Source organism: Coregonus lavaretus (genome assembly GCF_964263955.1).
Source record: "Coregonus lavaretus genome assembly, chromosome: 11".
NCBI classification, from domain to species: Eukaryota; Metazoa; Chordata; class Actinopteri; order Salmoniformes; family Salmonidae; genus Coregonus; species Coregonus lavaretus.
Window position 1 is genome coordinate 51070308 of NC_139998.1, and position 18948 is coordinate 51089255.

Consider the following 18948-nt stretch of genomic DNA (forward strand, 5'->3'; position numbering starts at 1 on the left):
TCTTTCATTGCAATCGAGACATTTAACTCGCAATGTGTTTCACTGTGTGTCGCTGCGTGTGGCACTAGAATGTTTTCTTTCTCTCTTCATCGTTTTCTTTCTTTCCATCTCCTGTCTCCTCCTCCCCCTCCTCCTCCTCTCTCTCTCTCTCTCTCTCTCTCTCTCTCTCTCTCTCTCTCTCTCTCTCTCTCTCTCTCTCTCTCTCTCTCTCTCTCTCTCTCTCTCTCTCTGTAGGACACGTACACAACACCTCTCACCTCCATCCAGTGCTGGCATGCCCACTGTGAGGAGTGTTGGCTCCGCACTCTGGTAAGATGTTTGTCAGATAATGCTGTACAGTGATAATACACATGACTCTTATGTCTTTTTATCACGTTACCCTCCTCTCCTCTCTCCTGTCCTCTGTCCTCTACCCATCCTCTCCTCTCTCCTGTCCTCTGTCCTCTACCCATCCTCTCCTCTCCTCCCCCCTCCTCTCCTCTCTCCTCTCTCCTCTCTCCTCTCCCCCCTCCTCTCCTCTCCCCTCTATCTTCTCCTCTCCCCCCTCCTCTCCTCTCTCCTCTCCTCTCCTCTCCTCTCCTCTCCTCTCCTCTCCTCTCCTCTCCTCTCCTCTCCTCTCCTCTCCTCTCCTCTCCTCTCCTCTCCTCTCCTCTCCTCTCCTCTCCTCTCCTCTCCTCTCCTCTCCTCTCCTCTCCTCTCCTCTCCTCTCCCCCCTCCTCTCCTCTCTCCTCTACCCCCTCCTCTCCTCTCCCCCCTCCTCTCCTCTCCTCTCCCCCCTCCTCTCCCCTCTCCTCTCTCCTCTCCTCTTTGAAACCACATTTCCCTCTGGGGACAATAAAGTTTGATTGATTGATTGTTGCACACAAATTTCATACAGATGTTTGTTGAGGCCAAAGCAGTCTCAAATTTCTGTGTTTATGTCCTAGGGGGCTAAGAAGCTGTGTCCACAGTGTAACACCATCACTTCTCCTGGGGACCTGAGACGGGTATTTCTGTGATTGGGCAGGGCCAGAGAAGCACAGATCCCTGAGGGGGCGGGATATCTGAAGTATTAACCTTTGACCTTTGAAGGGGACGTAAGGACAGCTGGCTTGTCAGAGATTACCCTCGTCTTTGCACCTTAACCTACCCCCTAACCCCCATCCCAAACCAAGTAGGGGGACACCCCATGAGGACAAAATGGCACCCATGACTGGGTATTGCACAATGATCAGTCTTTATGTCATATGACCTTTTAGGTTTGACATTTGACCTTTGGTTTGCCCACCTAGATGGCATTCATTTGTACCAAGCTCACCTCAACATTTAGTGAGCCAAGCCATTTCTAAGAGGAGGACTCTGTGCTCAATACAATTACAATTTGTACGTAAATGACAAGAACTCAAGTAATCTTAGTGCTAAGGCACTGAAAGAATGCTTTCAAATGGCTTTAGATCAAAACAAGTTTGTGACACTCTTTGTACTATAATTATATATTATACAAAGCGGTATACACTTTTGAAAATAATAATTGTCTGTTTTTATCAAGAGAAAACACATGCAAATAATTTTGTGTATGTTAGAAATTATGTATGTGAAATAGATTAACACTGCCATTGTGTTTACAGTCATGTTCTTATGAAGTCATGGTTTTGGTTAGTTAGGGTGGGAAGAAAGTGTGAACATAACAATTGCAATAGTTTGAGATTCATTATTTTGTGTTTGTCATTGAGGTTGTGTTTCTTTGTACAGGAGTACAAAGTGTAATTAGTAAATGTTACAAAAATAAAATGAGGCGTTTAAAAAGATGTTGGTTATTGCATAAATATATACAAACATACTGTAGATATCATTGAAGATCCAATGTGTGTACAATGTTAACGATCACCACCATAATCTTGCTTTATTATAACTTTGATGACCACTGGTTAGCCATGATACATCCTTATACATGTTTAGAAATGCTTTGTAAATTATTACTGATGTTATGCTCATATAAATTGTAATTTTACAAAAAAAAATGTAATACTTATTTAGTTAATGAATGCTTATTCCTGAAAGTTATTATGAAGTTTTACCGAATTCTCTTGATCTAAATTATGTTCAAAGCCCTGTAGGCAAGAATATTGCCTAAGAATAAGTCCTGACCTGTTGCCCTTCTCTATGGTGTGATTTGTCCCATAATTAAAAGCCAAGCAGCCCTTGCATTGTAGATCTGGCCAATCCAGAGCCTTGTTATATGTGTTTGTGATTGTCCTTTAAGAAACAATTGGACCACTTCAGGATTAGCCCTGGTCAGGTCAAGACTAGGACATTCAATCCTGCTATTCTGAGCTTTATTCAGGTTCCGACCATCCACTGTTCCTGCCAAGACAAAGGATATATTAGCTAAGAGTCTGACCCGCTAGGGAAGGAAGGAGGGATGGAGAGAGAGAAGGAAGACAGAGGAGGGGACTATTTTCATGGGCTGAGCTAAAAGTAAAAGCCTTCACAATAAGGCATAAGTAGCATCAGGACCCATCCTCTATCTACATCAGGGGTGTCAAACCCGGAAGGCCGTGTGTCTGCTGGTGTTTGGTTTTTGCTTTCAATTAAGCCCTAGACAACCAGGTGAGGGGAGTTACTAACTAATCAATGACCTTAATTCATCAATCAGGTACAAGGGAGGAGCGAAAACCTCCAGACACTCGGCCCTCCATGATTTGAGTTTGTAACACCAGTCTCACATGTAACAACACATGTTATACCATCACCTGAGACGGGAGAGAGGGGTGTATCTGTGAGGGGGCATCTGGATCCATCCTCTATGTGACACCAGTGTCACATGTAACTGCAACCATAACAGGACAGCTACCTCTTACATACCGACTGCAAATCTACTAGATCAAACACGGTCTATACGGTCTATCTCCAAAATATTGCTATTTTTAAAACAAGCAATAGAAAGCTGGTTGCAATTTCTGTTTAATCCATCAGAAAAGACAGAACAAATATTAGAACAAATATTATGGTTAAACTGAAATATGCAAATAAAAAAATAAAATAAAAAATAAAAACGTAAAACCTTTGTTAATGATACAGTATCATAAATAGGACTGGTGGAGTTACGTCACATATGGAAATGTCTGCTCTGTCCAAAATTACAACCAACTGATTGCAGCATTACCGCAAAAATGGAGGAGGCAAATGGAAAGGGGAGAAGGTAAGGAACTTGTATGTTGGCCCTGCATTAATGACCAAAATTGGCTAAAGAAAATTGTGATAAATAAAAAGTAAAACAGCTTAATTTAAGGACGAATATTGACAGCTGCGCCATACAGGTTGCAAAATAGTTGAGGAGGAGATTTTCGACGTACCGATTCCATGACCCCGTGGTCTATGAACTGATACACAAAATGACTCCGGATTCAAAACGTTGAGTTTTCAATTAAAATTATCATACAAAATTCTTGAAACCAATAGAATGTTATATATATGGGGGATACAACCATCCCAGCTCTGCAGATTTTGTTGCGAAGAGACATAATCATTAGATCACTTGTGTTGGTACTGCCCATATGTATATATTTTTTTTTTTAGGGGGTAGATCAGCTTTAAAATTGCAGATAGATTGTAACTTCCATCAATGTAAACTTCCAATCCCCCATATGTTTTTTTCTCGCAAATGTATATATATACATATACATACATACACATACATATACACATACATATAAATACATATACATACATATATATACATATCCTTTAAAATATATATATTTCCCTTTATTACTGCCCATATGTAACTTGTTTTTGGTCGCAGGTTCAGGAATAGCTGAAAAATGGCATAGTTTACCTGGAGCTGACTTTGCAAATAGCACTGTTGGGTGATTTGAAAAGTCACAGTCAATCGATCAATAATTTAATAACACTCTTAGCAAAGGTGTTTATCTTTAATTTACAATATGTAGAAACTATAAGAATAGAAAGGTTCAGAACTTTTGTGAAACATCAAAGCACAGTGGAAATATATATGGCAGCTAGAAATCAAAATTGGTGGGTCTTCAGAGATAGATGGGAGGGGTTGAGGGTTGCTGAAGGCTGGGACTAAAAACAAACAAAAGATAACTAATGGAAAATATACTGTCCGTGAAATGTATGTAGTATGTATAAACTGGAGGTGGAAGCCTAAGTATTGTTGTCCATTAGTTTACTCCAATTAGGGAAGGGGTGGTAGGATTAGGGGAAAATAATAAAGAAGGAAAATATATTTAATTCGTTTACTCCAATTAGGGGAGGGGTGGTAGGTTTAGGGGAAATTAATAAAGTAAAATAAAAATAATACATATATTTACCCAAAAACTAAATGGGGATTGGAAATTATGCAGACAATTACATTGATAGAAGCCACAATCTATCTGCAATATTAAAGCTGACCAACCTGCTAAAAAAGTTTTTAAAAGTTTTAAAAAACATGGTCTATACCTCTGACTGTGGCTGTGGTATGTAAAGTAGATGATGGGCTGCCTTTTGTTACCCTTAATCACATTTCCTCCTTCATTAAGGTTTATCATTAAACAGTGTTTGGTAGCGAAGCGCTGAGGAGGACAACTTTCTTGACCAGTAATACATTGGTCAACCAATGGATTAAGAGAGGTACTGCTACACTGTTCTGACAGAGCTGCGAGGCCTTAATCGTGGGGAAGATAGAGCCAACGGAGCCAGTCATGATGACCTGAAGTAATTAAGCCGCTACCTGTTTGGATTGTACAGATAAACAAGGCCAGCATGCCGGTGTGCGAATGGCCGATGAGCTGATGGGAGGAGGTGGTAATTGATGCTGGCAGTAAGCTGTCTCTGTCAATCAGTGTGACGAACACACACCTAGCCACACGTCACACACACACACACAAACACACACACACCTCACACACACACACACACACACACACACACACACACACACACACACACACACACACACACACACACACACACACACACACACACACACACACACACACACACACCTAGACACACTTCTCACACACTCACCTCACACACCCGTACATGCTCTCTCCTCCATCCCAATCACTCTGAGAAATCTCCTCTACAGCCACACAACACTGGCACTGAGAGAAGGTAAGACAAATATACAACTTTAACGATGTAGGAAAGACATAGCTAATATACTGTAGGACAGACATAGCTAATATACAGTAGGACAGGCATAGCTAATATACTGTAGGACAGTTATAGCTAATATACTGTAGGACAGGCATAGCTAGTATACTGTAGGACAGGCATAGCTAATAAGCTGTAGGACTGGCATAGCTAATATACTGTAGGACTGGCATAGCTAATATACTGTAGGACAGGCATAGCTAGTATACTGTAGGATAGGCATAGCTAATATACTGTAGGACAGACATAGCTAATGTACTGTAGGACAGGCATAGCTAATGTACTTTAGGACAGGCATAGCTAATATACTGTAGGACAGGCATAGCTAATGTACTGTAGGACAGGCATAGCTAAAATACTATAGGACAGGCATAGCTAGTATACTGTAGGATAGGCATAGCTAATATACTGTAGGACAGGCATAGCTAATATACTGTAGGACAGGCATAGCTAATATACTGTAGGACAGGCATAGCTAATATACTGTAGGACAGGCATAGCTAATATACTGTAGGACAGGCGCAGCTACTATACTGTAGGACAGTTATAGCTAATATACTGTAGGACATGCATAGCTAATATACTGTAGGACAGACATAGCTAATATACTGTAGGACAGACACAGCTAATATGCTGTAGGACAGGCATAGCTAATATACTGTAGGACAGGCACAGCTAATATGCTGTAGGACAGGCATAGCTAATATACTGTAGGACAGGCATAGCTAATATACTGTAGGACAGACATAGCTAATATACTGTAGGACAGACATAGCTAATATACTGTAGGACAGGCACAGCTAATATACAGTAGGATAGGCATAGCTAGTATACTGTAGGACAGACATAGCTAATATACTGTAGGACAGGCATAGCTAATATACTATACACTCTTCGAAAAAAAGGTTTTCGGTTGTCCCCATAGGTGAACCCTTTTTGGTTCCAGCTAGAACCCTTTTGGGTTCCATGTAGAACCTTCTGTAGAAAATGGTTCTACCTGGAACTAAAAGGGTTCTATCTGCAACCAAAAACAGTTATTCAAAGGGTTCTCCTATGGGGACAGCCAGGTTCTAGATGACACCTTTTCTTTCTAAGAGTGCAGGGTAGCAGGGACAGAACTAGAGGACATCAAGAGTTCTTTCTTCAGTAATCAATTTAAACCAGAAATGACTTACTGTACTAGTGTTTATAGACTCCATATAGACGTTTGGGAGTCAGAAACAGGTGCAGTTATTATTATTATTATTTGGTGTAAAGAGTTTTTACGTTATGGTGCTGTCCTTCTTTTGTTGCTGTGCTTGGAGATATACGTTTTGTGCATTAGTAAGATGCTACCTAAATATTGACAAAGGTTATACAATGATTTGGTATAATATCAGGTACCTAAATGCAGTAACAGTTTTGTTGTCTTTGTGAAGTTGAGTCCTGTTAAGGGGTAGGCAATAGACCCTTTACTTAATTATTAAATTATGGCCAATAATCCCATAGCACTTTTCACCAAAAACCCCAACTAAGGTCAGCAGACAGGAATCTGGGTTGTAATGTTTCAAGGGTCTATGGATCTTTTAGAGTGGATTCTGGTATCCCCTCCAATTAAATAAGTAAATCAGTTTGACAGTCTAGTGTGCTATACCCATGCAACATCATTGAATGTTCAGGACCACATTGATATAGAGAGTCAACCAGGACCAGAAATAGGCCAGACTGGCTGATTAGCCATTGACTCTACCGTCAGCAACAACATCATTTCAGCAACAGGATGAAGAGCGATCAACCTCTGACCTTGGATGTTTTGCCACTACTGATTGACTTGAAATTCGCCTATTTCAACATGGTTTATATCTGGGTCACAATAGACCCACCAATATGACTTTCTGCAGGCATATATATGGTGTTGACGCAGATATACGGTATTGTCGCAGCTCTGTGCCGGGTGTTCCATTTGGACCACTTCCTATTAATCGTCCTCATTGACCCGAATTTACTTAATTAAAAGGCGAGCATGCTACCTGTCTGTACTGGACCGTGAAATCTATTCCTAATCCTTCTTACAAAGTCCTATCATCCAACCTGCTTAATCAAAGTGCATTCCAATGCATTTGCATAATGTTGAGTTGGGCTTTTGCTAAAGTGATTAATTTAATTTTATTGAACCTTTATTTAAACAGGGAGTCACAATGAGATTAAACATCTATTTTACAAGAAAGCCCTGTTTACATTACAATAAAACCAGAATAATAAAACAACATACACATATATGTGTATTAATCAATATAATTCAGCACACAAAATAAACATATTTAATAAAAGCAATCACGTTCAACTACATAGAGGTCCTCAATAATAATTTTAACTGCCTGAGTGGCACCAACACATCTGATTGTGCCACAAATTAGGGGCAAAAAAACAAAACACAGATTTTCCGAAATCTGTGGAGAATTTTCTGTGACCACAATGTTGGTTTCATGGAAGAATTACATAATTCCCATAGTGCTGACAGAGTGTTACTGGAATGGCAGCACATGCATGAGCTAAATTATAGTACTGATTATGACCTCCTGCTAGATTAAACAGTCAGGGCTATTTGCTGGAATTTCTCTTCATGTTTCTGTGGGTTTTGTGTTTAACCCTTTAACCTCTTGACACTCTCGATGTGTGGTCCCTGTGTGGTCCTGATGTGCAGTCACATGGCTGTCCCCCCATCTATCATCGTGCCGTAGCCATTAAATCAGAGTAGATTATTCCCTGGATCAGTGGATTAGCGCTGGCGTCTGAGCCTGGTGCCAGAGGAAGAGCTGCTCAGTCATAGGCTCGCTAGCTGGTTAGCCTCCAAGCAGATTGGCTCCTGAGAGTGGAGTTAGCCAGACTTAATCTGGGCAAGAGAGGGTTATTTTGAAGGTTACAGAAGAAGACCTGATAGTGCTTGATTCCCTTTTGTTTGGTATATCTGTACCTGGTTGTGGTATGGTCAGGCTAGACAGTGGTAGGCTACTGAAAAGTGAAAGGCTACACACACCAGTCTTCACTACTCTACATAGATGGTTGCTATTGTCACACAAACGTGTACAGACTTCGACAGAAGTCAGACTGACACTTTGACCTCAAGGCATCAGAGTTAATGAGTGGACTGAGTGCACTGGTACAGCGCATACAGATCTCCTAGGTAATCCACTAAGACAAAAGCACAAGGTCCATGTAGAGGTCAAAACTAAAACTGCACTGTTTACGTATAAGTATGTAGGACATACTGTAGCTTTCTCAGAAATCAGTAGTGGAAAGACATACATACCTAAAAAGCTGTATAAAGGCATTGTTGACCCAAATCACAAAATAACATATTGGTTACCCTATAAGTACTCTCTGGACATAGAGAGACAGTAATGTTTTTTTCTGTACATTTCTGTCCAAAAGTTAGCATGTTTTATTTTAATGCCCAAATTACCCCAAAGCGTGTATCAAATGTTTAGCTAAATGAACACAAAGTCACATTATGAAAGGGTTAGCTAAATGAACACTATGTCACTGTATGAAAGGGTTAGCTAACTGAACACTATGTCATAGTATGAAAGGGTTAGCTAACTGAACACTATGTCACTGTATGAAAGGGTTAGCTAACTGAACACTATGTCATAGTATGAAAGGGTTAGCTAAATGAACACTATGTCACTGTATGAAAGGGTTAGCTAACTGAACACTATGTCACTGTATGAAAGGGTTAGCTAACTGAACACTATGTCATAGTATGAAAGGGTTAGCTAACTGAACACTATGTCATAGTATGAAAGGGTTAGCTAAATGAACACTATGTCACTGTATGAAAGGGTTAGCTAACTGAACACTATGTCATAGTATGAAAGGGTTAGCTAAATGAACACTATGTCATAGTATGAAAGGGTTAGCTAACTGAACACTATGTCACTGTATGAAAGGGTTAGCTAACTGAACACTATGTCATAGTATGAAAGGGTTAGCTAACTGAACACTATGTCATAGTATGAAATGGTTAGCTAACTGAACACTATGTCATAGTATGAAAGGGTTAGCTAAATGAACACTATGTCATAGTTTGAAAGGGTTAGCTAAATGAACACTATGTCACAGTATGAAAGGGTTTTCACTGGATCATTCATTATACTTCCTCTCTCCCTCTCCGCCAGTGTTATGTCAGGACCCAGGCCGGTTGTTCTGAGCGGCCCCTCAGGGGCAGGGAAGAGCACTCTTATGAAGATGCTACTGAGGGATTATGATGGAGTCTTCGGCTTCAGCGTGTCACGTACGTTTGTGTTTCTTGGCTCCTACCCTAATATCCTGTCTGGGAGGAAGTGGGACAGCATTAAGCCCTATCTATCGGTACTCTCAGCCTTATCTAACTCTAGGCCAAGTTTGTCAAATGGTTTTGATGTGGGATAGCTCTGTATCCAGTCCATATCCAAGTGCAATTATAACTAGTTATGGTTGCGCTGACTGGTACGAGACAAGGATGTCCTCTATTTCCATTCCTTTTCTTGTTGGCTTCAATGAAGACCACCAAACATAGAAGAACCAGCATACCTTTAGGGTTGCATGGCATGTCTTTGATTGCACATAATTCAGAGGTTGAGGTTGTTGATAGCCTTCCGTATGATTGGGTGTTGATGATGGATGTTGATGATGGAGGTTGATGATGGATAGTGTTGATGGATGTCGATGATGGATTTTGATGATGGATGTTGTTGATGGATGTTGATGATGGATGTTGATGATGGATGTTGATGATGGATGTTGTTGATGGATGTTGAGGATGGATGTTGATGATGGATGTTGATGATAGATGTTGATGATGGATGTTGATGATGGATGTTGATGATGGATGTTGATGATAGATGTTGATGATGGATGTTGATGATGGAGGTTGATGATGGAGGTTGATGATGGATGTTGATGATGATGGAAGTTGTTGATGATGGAGGTTGTTGATGGATGTTGATGATGGATGTTGATGATGGATGTTGATGTTCACTGAATGTGTCCTTACAGATACAACAAGGAGTCCACGTCCAGGAGAGGTAGATGGCAAAGGTACAGTAACATTCTCTGACTCATAAACACAGATCATGTCAGTAAACCCAGAAGGATATCAGTGACACTCTCCTGAATTTGAATCAAGCTGGTTTTGTAACTTAAATTCTGGGTTCAAGCCTGATTGACAATGAATTGATTATTCTCTTCTCCTGTCCATTTGAAGATTACCACTTCTCAAACAGGGAGGCTATGCAGGAGGATATTGATGATGGGAAATACATTGAGAATGCTGAGTTTTCCGGCAACCTGTATGGAACAAGGTAGAGTACATGTTGATACATTCTGTTGACACCAAAATATCTTACATTTAAGGTTGCAAAGTTCTGGTGGTGACTTCCCCAAAATTCTCAGGCTTTCTAGAAATCCCAGATGGAGGATTCCTGGAATCAGGAGGGAACAATCAGGAAATACAAGTATTCTCCAACTGGGATTTATGGAAAACCTGATCATTTTGGGAACATTACTGGAGTTTTGGAACAGTATGCTAGCTGATTGGGTTTTAAGTTCTCCCTACCGGTGATATTGATACATCAAAATGAACAAGAACAGTACTTGTTCCACTGGTGACTAGAATCCAGTAGGGTATTCTCCTGTCATGGCTTTGTGAAGATATCTTTAACCTCTATGGGATCGGTGTCCCGTATACGGGACGGTTGAGCTAACGTGCGCTAATGTGATTAGCATGACTGTTGTAAGTAACAGCAAACTTTCCAGGACATAGACATGACTTATATGGGCAGAAAGCTTAAATCCTTGTTAATCTAACTGCACTGTCCAATTTACAGTAGCTATTACAGTGAAAAAATACCATGCTATTGTTTGAGGAGAGTGCACAACAACAAAAAACTTATCACGGCAACTGGTTTGATACATTCACCTCTGAAGGTAAATAATGTACTTACATTCAATCATCTTCCTCTGATTTGTCATCCTAAGGATCCCAGAGATAAAATGTAGCACAGTTTTGTTTGATAAAATCCATTTTTATATTTGAATGTAGGAACTGGGTTCTACAGTTTGAACCCCTGCTGTCTCTGGCTCCACACCCACCCCGCCCGGCCATCTAGATGTGTGAAAGTTAGTGTATAAGCTAATGATCCATCATGTATGACATTCCTGGGAGTGTGTAAACTTACAGGTGAAGTCGGAAGTTTACATACACCTTAGCCAAATACATTTAAACTCATATTCACAATTCCTGACATTTAATCCTGGTAAAAATTCCCTGTCTTAGGTCATTTAGGATCACCACTTTATTTTAAGAATGTGAAATGTCAGAATAATAGTAGAGAGAATGATTTATTTCAGTTTTTATTTATTTCATCACATTCCCAGTGGGTCAGATGTTTACATACACTCAATTAGCATTTGGTAGCATTGCCTTTAAATTGTTTAACTTGGGTCAAACATTTTGGGTAGCCTTCCACAAGCTTCCCACAATAATTTGGGTGAATTTTGGCCCATTCCTCCTGACAGAGCTGGTGTAACTGAGTCAGGTTTGTAGGCCTCCATGCTCGCACACACTTTTTCAGTTCTGCCCACACATTTTCTATAGGATTGAGTTCAGGGCTTTGTGATGGCCACTCCAATACCTTGACTTTGTTGTCCTAAAGCCATTTTGGTACAACTTTGGAAGTTTGCTTGGGGTCATTGTCCATTTGGAAGACCCATTTGCGACCAAGCTTTAACTTCCTGACTTATGTCTTGAGATGTTGCTTCAATATATCCACATCATTTTCCTTCCTCATTATGCCATCTATTTTGTGAAGTGCACCAGTCCCTCCTGCAGTAAAGCACCCCCACAGCATGATGCTGCCACCCCCGTGCTTCACAGTTGGGATGGTGTTCTTCGGCTTGCAAGCACCCCCTTTTTCCTCCAAACATAACGATGGTCATTATGGGCAAACCGTTCTATGTTTGTTTCATCAGACCAGAGGACATTTCTCCAAAAAATATGATCTTTGTCCCCATGTGCAGTTGCAAACCGTAGTGGCGGTTTTGGAGCAGTGGCTTCTTCCTTGCTGAGCAGCCTTTCAGGTTATGTCGATATAGGACTTGTTTTACTGTGGATATAGATACTTTTGTACCTGTTTCCTCCAGTATCTTCACAAGGTCCTTTGCTGTTGTTCTGGGATTGATTTGCACTTTTCGCACCAAAGTACGTTAATCTCTAGGAGACAGAACGCGTCTCCTTCCTGAGTGGTATGACGGTTGCGTGGTCCCATGGTATTTATACTTGCGTGCTATTGTTTGTACAGATGAACGTGGTACCTTCCGGCATTTGGAAAATGCTCCCAAGGATGAACCAGACTTGTGGAGGTCTAAAATTTTTCTTCTGAGGTCTTGGCTGATTTCTTTTGATTTTCCCATGATGTCTAGCAAAGAGGCACTGAGTTTGAAGGTAGGCCTTGAAATACATCCACAGGTACACCTTCAATTGACTCCAATTATGTCAATTAACCTTTCAGAAGCTTCCTATGCCATGACATAATTTTCTGGAATTTTCCAAGCTGTTTAAAGGCACCGTCAACTTAGTGTATGTAAACTTCTGACCCACTGGAATTGTGATACAGTGAATTATACATGAAATAATATGTCTGTAAACAATTGTTGGAAAAATTACTTGTGTCATGCACAAAGTAGATGTCCTAACCGACTTGCCAAAACTATAGTTTGTTAACAAGAAATGTGTGGAGTGGTTGAAAAATGAGTTTTAATGACTCCAACCTAAGTGTATGTAAACTTCCGACTTCAACTGTACATTTTGTATTACAATATCATTTTTGTATGTTCTCTGTAGTTATGTACTTGAAAAGGTATCAATTAACCAATTCGGCACATTTGGGCAGACTTGATACAAAATAGTACAGTATTGCAATGCTTCACTGGATCAATCTGAAACTTTGCAGACTCTCTGCTGCCATCTCATGGCCAAAATCTAAATTGCGCCTAAACTGCAAAATTATATTGGGGCCTTTCTCTTGCATTTCAAAGATGATGGGACATTTTATTTTTGAAAACGCATGTTTTTTTGTTTGTATTATCTTTTACCAGATCTAATGTGTTTTATTCTCCTACATTAATTTCACATTTCCACAAACTTCAAAGTGTTTCCTTTCAAATGGTATCAGGAATATGCATATCTTTGCTTCAGGTCCTGAGCTACAGGCAGTTAGATTTGGGTATGTCATTTTAGGCGAAAATTGAAAAAAAGGGTCCGATCCTTAAGAGGTTTTGAGGTCTGGTCCAATGTGATACCTGGATTAGCAAAGAGACAGGCCGGGGACAGAATGAGCTTTTTCCTCCATTATACACTGCTCAAAAAAATAAAGGGAACACTTAAACAACACAATGTAACTCCAAGTCAATCACACTTCTGTGAAATCAAACTGTCCACTTAGGAAGCAACACTGATTGACAATACATTTCACATGCTGTTGTGCAAATTGAATAGACAACAGGTGGAAATTATAGGCAATTAGCAAGACACCCCCAATAAAGGAGTGGTTCTGCAGGTGGTGACCACAGACCACTTCTCAGTTCCTATGCTTCCTGGCTGATGTTTTGGTCACTTTTGAATGGTGGCGGTGCTTTCACTCTAGTGGTAGCATGAGACGGAGTCTACAACCCACACAAGTGGCTCAGGTAGTGCAGCTCATTCAGGATGGCACATCAATGCGAGCTGTGGCAAGAAGGTTTGCTGTGTCTGTCAGCATAGTGTCCAGAGCATGGAGGCGCTTCCAGGAGACAGGCCAGTACATCAGGAGACGTGGAGGAGGCCGTAGGAGGGCAACAACCCAGCAGCAGGACCGCTACCCCCGCCTTTGTGCAAGGAGGAGCAGGAGGAGCACTGCCAGAGCCCTGCAAAATGACCTCCAGCAGGCCGCAAATGTGCATGTGTCTGCTCAAATGGTCAGAAACAGACTCTATGAGGGCCCAACGTCCACAGGTGGGGGTTGTGCTTACAGCCCAACACCGTGCAGGACGTTTGGCATTTGCCAGAGAACACCAACATTGGCAAATTCGCCACTGGCGCCCTGTGCTCTTCACAGATGAAAGCAGGTTCACACTGAGCACATGTGACAGACGTGACAGTGTCTGGAGACGCCGTGGAGAACGTTCTGTTGCCTGCAACATCCTCCAGCATGACCGGTTTGGCGGTGGGTCAGTCATGGTGTGGGGTGGCATTTCTTTGGGGGACCGCACAGCCCTCCATGTGCTCGCCAGAGGTAGCCTGACTGCCATTAGGTACCGAGATGAGATCCTCAGACCCCTTGTGAGACCATATGCTGGTACGGTTGGCCCTGGGTTCCTCCTAATGCAAGACAATGCTAGACCTCATGTGGCTGGAGTGTGTCAGCAGTTCCTGCAAGAGGAAGGCATTGATGCTATGGACTGGCCCGCCCGTTCCCCAGACCTGAATCCAATTGAGCACATCTGGGACATCATGTCTCGCTCCATCCACCAACGCCACGTTGCACCACAGACTGTCCAGGAGTTGGCGGCTGCTTTAGTCCAGGTCTGGGAGGAGATCCCTCAGGAGACCATCCGCCACCTCATCAGGAGCATGCCCAGGCGTTGTAGGGAGGTCATACAGGCACGTGGAGGCCACACACACTACTGAGCCTCATTTTGTCTTGTTTTAAGGACATTACTTCAAAGTAGGATCAGCCTGTAGTGTGGTTTTCCATTTTAATTTTGAGTGTGACTCCAAATCCAGACCTCCATGGGTTGATACATTTGATTTCCATTGATAATTTTTGTGTGATTTTGTTTTCAGCACATTCAACTATGTAAAGAAAAAAGTATTTAATAAGATTATTTCATTCATTCAGATCTAGGATGTGTTATTTTAGTGTTCCCTATGCAGTGTACATATCATGATAGCACTGGATAGCACACAGAGCTCAGCACCTGCAGTGTCATGCTTAATATGTCCCTCCCTCCCCTGCTGAGGATAAGTCTTGACACTAATGGAGAACCACTGGACCCTGATATTAGCTTTTGGTGTTTGGATTAATGTTACTATTCTCTTACCCTAGCCATACTTTAGCATGTGAGGAATAGTCACTGGTGTAATGTGTCACCCCCCATCCCCTGTTATAAGCCTATTGTACATATCTAAGTGGAAAGGTGCATTATGTTCTTGTGCTGTTCAATGGAATCGTGAAACAATGAATGAACATAACTTATGTTGTCTATTTTCTACACAGCAAGTCTTCTGTAGATGAGGTGAGGGCCAAGGGCCTCATCTGCATCCTAGATGTGGAGATCCAGGGAGTGAGGAATATCAAGGAGACTGATCTGGACCCCATCTATGTTTCTATCCAGCCCCCCTCTATTGAGATCCTGGTAAAGCCCAATTCAGATTTCAGAGCTGCCATAGTCCACATGGCCCATCAGGAAACATTTACGAACCTCATTTGATATACTCTTATTGAGGTGCAGATATATGTCGCAATGGAATACAGACTATCGTGGCTCTGCGGCTGTAAACTCTGTAACAAGTCAACAATCATACAACGCAGAGAGTTCTGCTATGTATTTTGGCGTTTCTTAAGGTTTTGAGCTTGGACCCCTATTATTGTCTCTATATGTTAATAATCCTTAGACATGTCATCCCAACCTGGTCTCAGAGCATTTCGTATTATTCTGTGCGTAAATCCGAGACACACCATTTGGTATGATATGTTACGTTTTGTATGGTATATATTAATTTGTGGATGTCCATCACCCATTACGTATGATATGTTACAAATTACAATTCGTATTATATGTTACGAATTTGCATAACGTACAATATGTTACAAATTAGCTAAATGTACAATATGTTATGAATTTGCTAAACCTATGATAGGCTACGAATTCCAAATAGGTGGGTAGCTGACTAATGTTAGCTAGGCTCGGGGTTAGGGTTAAGGTTAGGGTTAAGTTTAGGAGTTAGGTTAAAGGGTTAAGGTTGGGGTTAGGGTTAGGTGAAGGGCTAGCTAAAAGGGTTAAAGTTAGGGTTAAGGGAAGAGTTAGCTAACATGCTAAGTAGTTGCAAAGTAGCTAAAAAATAGTAAGTAGTTGAAAAGTTGCTAATTAGCTAAAATGCTAAAGTTGTCAATGATGAGATTCAAACTTGCAACCTTTGGGTTGCTAGACATTCGCGTTATACTCCCACACGTCCACCGCGACCAATTCCCATACTTTTCTTTAGGTCTTATTTATGGTACCATACAAAACGTAACATAGCATACTAATATCAGTGTTCCGGATTTACAGTGGGGAAAAAAAGTATTTAGTCAGCCACCAATTGTGCAAGTTCTCCCACTTAAAATGATGAGAGAGGCCTGTAATTTTCATCATAGGTACACGTCAACTATGACAGACAAATCCTGAAAATCACATTGTAGGATTTTTTATGAATTTATTTGCAAATTATGGTGGAAAATAAGTATTTGGTCAATAACAAAAGTTTCTCAATACTTTGTTATATACCCTTTGTTGGCAATGACACAGGTCAAACGTTTTCTGTAAGTCTTCACAAGGTTTTCACACACTGTTGCTGGTATTTTGGCCCATTCCTCCATGCAGATCTCCTCTAGAGTGATGTTTTGGGGCTGTTGCTGGGCAACACGGACTTTCAACTCCCTCCAAAGATTTTCTATGGGGTTGAGATCTGGAGACTGGCTAGGCCACTCCAGGACCTTGAAATGCTTCTTACGAAGCCCCTCCTTCGTTGCCCGGGCGGCGTGTTTGGGATCATTGTCATGCTGAAAGACCCAGCCACGTTTCATCTTCAATACCCTTGCTGATGGAAGGAGGTTTTCACTCAAAATCTCACGATACATGGCCCCATTCATTCTTTCCTTTACACGGATCAGTCGTCCTGGTCCCTTTGCAGAAAAACAGCCCCAAAGCATGATGTTTCCACCCCCATGCTTCACAGTAGGTATGGTGTTCTTTGGATGCAACTCAGCATTCTTTGTCCTCCAAACACGACAAGTTGAGTTTTTACCAAAAAGTTATATTTTGGTTCCATCTGACCATATGACATTCTCCCAATCCTCTTCTTGATCATCCAAATGCACTCTAGCAAACTTCAGACGGGCCTGGACATGTACTGGCTTAAGCAGGGGGACACGTCTGGGTCTGCAGGATTTGAGTCCCTGGCAGCGTAGTGTGTTACTGATAGTAGGCTTTGTTACTTTGGTCCCAGCTCTCTGCAGGTCATTCACTAGGTCCCCCCGTGTGGTTCTGGGATTTTTGCTCACCGTTCTTGTGATCATTTTGACCCCACGGGGTGAGATCTTGCGTGGAGCCCCAGATCGAGGGAGATTATCAGTGGTCTTGTATGTCTTCCATTTCCTAATAATTGCTCCCACAGTTGATTTCTTCAAACCAAGCTGCTTACCTATTGCAGATTCAGTCTTCCCAGCCTGGTGCAGGTCTACAATTTTGTTTCTGGTGTCCTTTGACAGCTCTTTGGTCTTGGCCATAGTGAAGTTTGGAGTGTGACTGTTTGAGGTTGTGGACAGGTGTCTTTTATACTGATAACAAGTTCAAACAGGTGCCATTAATACAGGTAACGAGTGGAGGACAGAGGAGCCTCTTAAAGAAGAAGTTACAGGTCTGTGAGAGCCAGACATCTTGCTTGTTTGTAGGTGACCAAATACTTATTTTCCACCATAATTTGCAAATAAATTCATTAAAAATCCTACAATGTGATTTTCTGGATTTTTTTTTCTCAACTTGTATGTCATAGTTGACGTGTACCTATGATGAAAATTACAGGCCTCTCTCATCTTTTTAAGTGGGAGAACTTGCACAATTGGTGGCTGACTAAATACTTTTTTCCCCCACTGTATGTTGACTATGTAACGTCTAGTCTATAAGACCGAGCTGGTCATACTTGAGCTGGTGATAGGAGACTCTTGAAATGTGTTCTTGAAATGTACAACTTGTAATCATTTTGGGGACCATTGATGTTTACAGGAAAAGCGTCTGAGGGACAGAAATACTGAGACAGAGGAGAGTCTGCAGAAGCGTCTGGCGGCAGCACGGGTTGACATGGAGCTCAGTAGGTTCCCCGCACTGTCCCATGTAGACATGGCCATACTACAAATGTTTGGAGATGGATGGAACAAATAATTATCTGCGCTATGCCTTTAACAAAGTGATTTCATAATTAATTTACCACTCTCCTATTTTAGGCAACGAGCCAGGAGTGTTTGACATGCTTATTGTCAATGATGACTTAGAGGAGGCATATGAGAAGTTGCAAAGTGTTCTTATTGAGGTGAGGCTGAAGAGAGGATGGTTGTCTGCATGTAGTATGGGGACAAAGTATAATTCTCTAAATGTCAGTCAGTCGGTAGCAGTGGAGGCTGCTGAGGGGAGGACGGCTCATAATAATGGCTGGAACGGAGTTAATGGAATGGTATCAAACACATGGAAACCACGTGTTTGATGTAGATGATATCAATCCACCTATTCCTCTCCAGCCATTACCATGAGCCAGTCCTCCACAATTAAGGTGCCACCAATCTCCTGTGGTCGGCAGTAGGTGTTGAGCCATATTTATGTGATGGGTTTGTAACTAAACTCGATATTCTTATATTTGTCTCAACAGGAAATAACGAAAGTTCAGTCGACCAAGAAAGAAAGATGCAATTCGTAAGAAGCTATTTGTTATTATGCATATCACAGCCACACATTTTTCTATAGAAAAGTAGTTAGTTCAATTGAGAACCAGCT

The 18948-nt window shown here is 41.4% G+C and overlaps 2 protein-coding genes across 2 annotated transcripts in view; both read left to right on the forward strand.

Annotated features, from left to right (window-relative positions):
- Positions 1–998, forward strand: part of rnf220b (ring finger protein 220b) — a gene marked incomplete at both ends in the record, with an annotated part of 88392 nt that extends 87394 nt beyond the window's left edge. The window contains 2 exons of the mRNA XM_084171661.1: positions 235–309; positions 927–998. Of these exons, the coding sequence (XP_084027787.1) occupies positions 235–309; positions 927–998 (147 nt within the window). The remainder of the gene's footprint in view (positions 1–234; positions 310–926) is intronic.
- An 8308-nt stretch (positions 999–9306) lies between these two features.
- LOC311137588 (guanylate kinase-like) lies at positions 9307–18871 on the forward strand (the record flags this gene model as incomplete). The annotated part of the gene is made up of 7 exons (XM_084172096.1): positions 9307–9418; positions 10162–10208; positions 10333–10466; positions 15420–15558; positions 18187–18271; positions 18405–18490; positions 18824–18871. The coding sequence occupies 7 exons, from the start codon at positions 9307–9309 to the stop codon at positions 18869–18871; spliced, it is 651 nt and encodes a 216-aa protein (XP_084028222.1).
- Positions 18872–18948: the final 77 nt, after the last annotated feature.